This window comes from Populus euphratica, unplaced genomic scaffold, assembly GCF_000495115.2.
Source record: "Populus euphratica unplaced genomic scaffold, PopEup_1.0 scaffold116.1, whole genome shotgun sequence".
In the NCBI taxonomy this organism is placed as follows: domain Eukaryota; kingdom Viridiplantae; phylum Streptophyta; class Magnoliopsida; order Malpighiales; family Salicaceae; genus Populus; species Populus euphratica.
In genome coordinates this window covers 570,869-577,297 of record NW_011499995.1, presented here as the reverse complement: position 1 = coordinate 577,297, position 6,429 = coordinate 570,869, and the positions used below count along the sequence as shown (strand labels likewise).

Here is a 6,429-nt window from a genome sequence, read left to right as displayed (position 1 = left end):
AGTTCTAAGACCATGGACGTTATGATTTCTGTTTAATTGGTCATGTATATAATCAAAGAATTGATTACAATCTTAGCTGATAAAATGGAACCCGTTTTCTGATGAATGAGAGACAGTTCTATTAGACGATATTGAGGGGTACAGCAGATGGAGGCCAGTAGCCAAGGGCAGAAAGATCAATGAGATTTATAAGCACAAAAACTAGCAAAGAATCGAGGGAGCAAACCAAAAAAGGGCCATGATGGCCGGATCAGGCATAAGTTCATGTTGATTATGAATCTGCAATTATCATTTGATATTAAACGATGGATTAAAGCATTAAAAGGAACGAAGTTACTCATCCATCAAAGAGTAAGTGCCACAACATGCCATTGAGATTTACACATTGATATTATCACTTCCTCAGGTTTGTTCTTAGGTAACCCCTCGCTGCCAAACCATTCAGGATGCTTAGATCCATATATCTGATGTGCAGTCACCTCCGGGGTATCTCATCTCATGGGCTAGGGAAGGTCCATCAGGTTCAGATGCAAAGTCTACAAAATAGTTTGGATTTATTGCAAGACGACCTTTCTCAGTGTCAACATCTATCTGTAACATATGAGATCCTTTCTCCACGACTTCTGGATAAAACTGACGATCCCAGGTACTGAAAAGTGAGTTGGTGACATAAAGTCGCTTCCCGTCTAAACTCAGCTGAATCATTTGAGGCCCGCCCCTCAAACGATGTCCCTGAACAGAAATTATGATGCTTATCAGTCTGTACCACATGATAAGGTGGACTCTTGGGCAGATACACAAAAGCTCTCAAGAAGATATCTAAGACTAAAACATTATTACATCGGTGATTTCTTGTCCAGAATTATACACTGAAAATTGAGAAACAAATTTTTTTTCATCCCAAATTCCCAATTAATTTACTCCCACTTTACATTAGTCCAGTGGAAAAATGTAGCATCACAGCGCGTGAACAAGGTAGTTGGTGGGCTTGGTGCACCATTCTGCCCAACGAAAATTGCATGTAAAATTAGTTGCCTAAGTTACCAAGTAGTTCATCTCTGTAACAAGAAAGTATGCCTAAGGCATATCAAACTTTGTTGGTTCAAAAGCTTCCATACGAAATGCTATAGCTATTTGCTATTCCACAAATACATATCTGGCATGAGTTTTTGGTGTGGAAACTATTCCAAAGGCTGTGTGTGTGTGGAAAGAGATGGGCCAAATGTATTTCAGTTGACATTGCTGTGATAGTGGAGTCTAGTTTAAATGAATGTAATTTGACATCCTATATAGATGTCAGTAATTTATAGCTGATGATCATACTAACCTGGATTTCTGGAACATCGTACTGCCAGGTTTTTCCATCTTCACCCTCAGCCACCACAGAGCTTCCCTTTTGGATCAGCCCCCCAACCCAAACTTGTCCTTTCAGGACAGGTTTTTCAGGGTCCTCAATGTTGTACTGTCGGACATCTCCATGTAGCCAGTTGACAAAGTACAGAAACCGATCGTCAAGAGAGATGAGAAAATCAGTTACAAGCCCTGGCATTTCAGGGAGAATCCAGTTTTGCACCTTCAATGGTTTCACTGATATTGCCACCTGAAAAGACAAATATTTGGGAGAAGCAATCATCATAGAATGACACTATCCAACAAACTGAAATGTTATCCACATTGAAAACAGGCAATATTGTCCGCCATTTGCATACCTCATGGCTCCATGATCCATCAGGGGTCTTGAAAAACCTAACCATGTTACTTGTTAAGGCACACCCAACAAACCCTGAATCTTTAGAAGGATCGTGCAGAAACCTTATCTGCAAATCAGTGAAACAGACATGTCAGAAATTGTATTTTTGAAATGTCACAATGGCTTTGTAGCAATGAAGAAAAGATACAAACAAGTGAGTTTGTGCATGCATCATAGGAACAATGATCATTGGCCTTTTCTAAATCATAGGAACAAATTGTTGATTATATTTAAAGAAATAACCTCCAATGGCAAGAGTCCTGTATCGCCAAGATCCAATGTCTGCTTCAGTTCACCATTGGGCCAACTGTAGACATTCAAATGCCTCCCGTAAAGACCATCTGCCACATGTTGCAGATTGAAGCCTTTAGTGAAGGCTGCAGGAGCTCCCCATGAGGAGCTAATCATGGTGTTGTGTCGAGGTTGGTACCAGAAATCATAACCAAACGTTGGACTGTGCCCTGGTTTCTCCCACCTGATTGAGAATGAATATGATTCAAAGGTTACAAAAATCACTTTTTCTCAATCTTCAAAACGCTTAGCATCTCAGCACACTTTCAAGTGGATTAAATGTAGAGTAGATACATAATCAATCCTGTTTCATATGTCTGAGCAACTTTGATTTATTTATTAACTGGTAGAGTGGAATAAATGAATCACCAAACACATGCATTAATGAAAGCAAAAGTGAAATCTGTTAGGGTAGGGGCACTGGTAATCACCTCCCCTTTACATTGAATTCTGAATCAAGTAGAAGAAATCCATTTCCCTCTGCCTTTCCATCTTTATCTCCAAGGCATGATACCATGACATCTCCAGAAGCAAGGCAATGAGATGTGTGTGGATACGCTAATCCTGTCTTATTTACAATATCCGCAGGCTCAACAACTTTATGCAATGAGGGAGCCCTTGGATCTTTTAGTGTGTCAATTGCATATATGCGACCAGATCTGTTGGAAATAGATTGCACAAGAAACTTATTGAGTGTTTGGTTTAAAAAGTTAAATGATTGATGATTTTTACATGACATTTTTGAAATGAAATCTTCAAAACTTCAACGCACTCATGAGTGCTCACGACCCAACTCTAGCTTTGGTAATTCTTAAACAGCATGGCTAATTTTTTAACCTAAGCATCAATTCTTATATTTGTTTTGATTTTATACCGTGAAAGCACCCTCCAATAACAATGTTAGTACTTGTGTTTGTTGGTTCAATGCCAAAACTACGTGCATAGTTCCTAGTTTTCTTCAATGCAACTCTCTTCTTGTCCAGATTAAAATTCGAAAATATAAAATAAACTGCAGTATCTTACATCAAGGAAGGAAGGATCAGATAACGCCTGGCTGCTGATGGATCTCCATGACAAGAGCTGCAAGAATTCCACCCTGAATGATGTAGTTCATCTCCTAAGTTTGGCATAGGTAGCCTGTGGATAACTTTCGAATAATTGGGTGAGTTGGGATCTACATCCACTGTGGCTAGATAATCCGGCTTCTCTATTCCCGTTCCTGTATAGATATTTAAAAAATTATATTCCTTATCATCACTTATTTTCCATGAGCTTGTCAAGAATGATAATATTAAGGAGTTAAGATATAACTCGGGAACATTAATTCATTTAAAATTGATCCATCAATAAAGGAAGCAGCTTTAAGAGGCATACGTTAGACATATAGGCCTACATCTCACAATATTCTGCTAAAATCTGTGGTTTATTGTATAAAACTAAACTTGTAGTGTTTTCAAAAGTAATATATAAAAGTGCATTAACATATAGAATTATAGTGTTCCCATATTTCTTGTAAAGAAAATGTTGTAAGAAGGAACCAAGCAAAATCATTTTCATTAATAGGAGATATTACTTTCCTAGACCAAAAACTTAAGTCCAAACCATAATCATGTTTCCTTAAGCAGCAGCAGCAGAGCATTCCCTGGAGGAAATGTATTTCTACATCATATGATGGACCAGCATATCCCAGGTACTGGAGGAAATCTTTGATGAAAATGAACAGGCAAATAAATTCCCAGTATCCCTATAGCTCGCTTTCTATGTCTATAAACAAAAGCAACTGTGAACAAGAAAGATTCACAATAATATTCTTTTGACCCCACCAAAATTGAAGTTTCACCAATTATATGCACAAAGCTCCATAAATTAACTTGATCAGAGATCATATCCAAGAAAGTTAAAGGGGGAAAAATCACAAAGAACAGAAATTTTGGTGACAGTATGAAGATATACACTGCTTATCAAGATCTGAAGTCACAACAAAATTTTCCCAGAAAAAATAAACCAAGAAAAACACTCTCATCCATCAAGAAGGAAATTTCAAGAAACTCCAAAGAAAAAGAATCAAGCACACAAAGACCACAACTAAAACAAATAATGGGAAAGAAAAATAAATAAAGTTAACAACAACAACAATTACCAGCGTAAACACAAGTGACATAAATAAGTGACTCTCTTGGACCAGACATGGCTTCAAGTGGGCTAGCATAACCTGGTCCTTTCTTGCAGCATCCATGTCCATGATCACTCACCACTTCTGTCCCTGTAGCCATCTCTCTCTCTGCCTGTGGATGATGGTGGTGAGCAGCGAGAACCAAGAAGTTTAAAGTTTATAACACAAAATAGTTTTTTTTTTTTGGTAATATTACACAAAATAGGAAGTCATGCAATCTTACTTTAGAAGAACATAACTCCCATCTAACGTGTTGCTGTTTCTATTTATTTTTGCTTAAACTGAGGTGGCAGTCCTATTTTTTTTTAATTGAATTTAGCCTCCTTTTGATACCTTTGTTCAATGTGTCCGGGGGGGTGCACCTGGACGCCTTACCTAGTTTTTATTTAATTGATGTGTTTTTTATATTTTGAAGAAGTATGTTTTTCAAAAATTCATTTTGTTTAAAAACATATTAAAGATATTTTTTTATTTTTAATATTAATAATATTAATATATTAAAATAATTAAAATATTAAAAATATATTAATTTGATATCTTTTAAGCTAAAAGTATTTTTAAAACATACATAAATACAATTATGAACAAAAATAAATAGTCTCTTATATGAAAGTTTATTATTGTCCTTTGCAAAATCTTGTGAACTAGATATGGGAGCAAAATGATTTTTTTAAAATGATACAATTACCTTTTATAAATTATATAAAGTAAAATTGATTATTTTATTTTATTTTATTTTGTATAGTAAAAGTACTCATTTAACCCTATAATAAAACAACTTAATGTCTATTACTATTACTGAAGTATATTTTTGTATTTTTAATTTTATATAATATTATAATTACTTTGATGCTTTTAAAAATAAAATCAACAAAATTTTCACCCAAGACTCATTTTTTATTTATCATTTTATATTGTTTTTATTGTAAAATTTAAGAGTAATCATGAGCATTTTTTAAATTATATTTATTATTATTTTTTTATTTTAAATAATTGTTGATTCTTCATATTTGGTTTATTTTTTTATTATTATAATTTTTTTATTTTAAATAATTTATAAAATTGATATGTCTTTTTAATTTCATTCCTCTTGAAATTTTTTAATGTTTTAAATTTGGTTTCTATTTTTTTATTTGAAATCATGTTTTAAATTGATTTTGTTTTATAATTTCACACTTCAGTATTTTTTTCCTATGAAAGTTAATCCCAATTATTTTAATTGCCAATTTTTTTGTTTTGAAAAGTTTTTAAAATTATTATTTTTAAATTGTTTTATAATAAATTTCTTGATTGAACCTAGATCTAGGGTTGTATGGGTTGCGAGTTTTAAATATTTAATTAAGTTTATGATTTTTTTAGGCTTTCTTAGTTTTTTGTTCTTTTTCTAAGCTAATTTTTTTCCTAATTTATCCTATAGTGTTTATTCAATTAAAGATTGAGTTTCTTCTTTTTTTTAAGTTTTCTTTCTATGTAGAATTTTTTACTGGTTTTAAAAAATACCTAGTTATCTTAGGTCTTTTTGTTTATCGTTTTTTGTTGGGTTTTTCTTTTAAGTTTTGTTCTCATTCTTTTTAATGTTATTTATTTTTTTGATATAATTTTTTTAATTTAATTTGTTCTCTAGAATTTTCCACTAATTTTAATATTGGCCTGAAATTTCTTGGATTTTTTTAATTGTTGTTTTTTGTTAGATTTACTTTAACTAATTAGTATTAAATTGGTTAGGAAATTAGCTTCTTGATTTAGCTTGGATCTAGAATTTAATGGGTTGTGAGTTTTAGATATTTGTCTAGGTTTAGATGGTTCATCTAATTTTTTTTTATTTGTTTTTCTTTTTTAAAGTTGATAGTTTTTTTAGTTTTATCATTTAACATTTTATATTATTAGTAATTAGGCTTTTTTTATTTATCTTTTATATGATATTTTTAACCCTAAATTTCTTGTCATTTCCCTTATTTTTTTTCATATATCAATATTTTTTCCTCATGATGTTTATGCCTCGAGTCATTTAAAAAGAAAGTAAAACATGCTTAAGTCTTAAAATTATAAATATTTTTTTAATTTCATCCTTTTTTATTTTTATTTTATTGTTATTTGTTTTGTTTATGATTATTTTTTTAGCTTTTTCTATAATTTCATCCTTTAAAATTAAATTAGTTACCTAATAATATATATATATATATATATAAACAAATATGTAAACCCTTGTGATTAA

At 32.1% G+C, this 6,429-nt stretch overlaps 1 protein-coding gene across 1 annotated transcript; it reads right to left on the bottom strand.

Annotated features, from left to right (window-relative positions):
- Positions 1-250: 250 nt before the first annotated feature.
- On the bottom strand, positions 251-4,481 carry LOC105140617 (selenium-binding protein 1-like). The gene is made up of 7 exons (XM_011047510.1): positions 4,182-4,481; positions 3,065-3,260; positions 2,473-2,700; positions 1,994-2,225; positions 1,710-1,817; positions 1,328-1,600; positions 251-732 (listed from the first exon to the last, which is right to left on the bottom strand). The coding sequence occupies exons 1-7, from the start codon at positions 4,312-4,314 to the stop codon at positions 451-453; spliced, it is 1,452 nt and encodes a 483-aa protein (XP_011045812.1). The 5' UTR covers positions 4,315-4,481; the 3' UTR covers positions 251-450.
- Between the last annotated feature and the right edge of the window lie 1,948 nt (positions 4,482-6,429).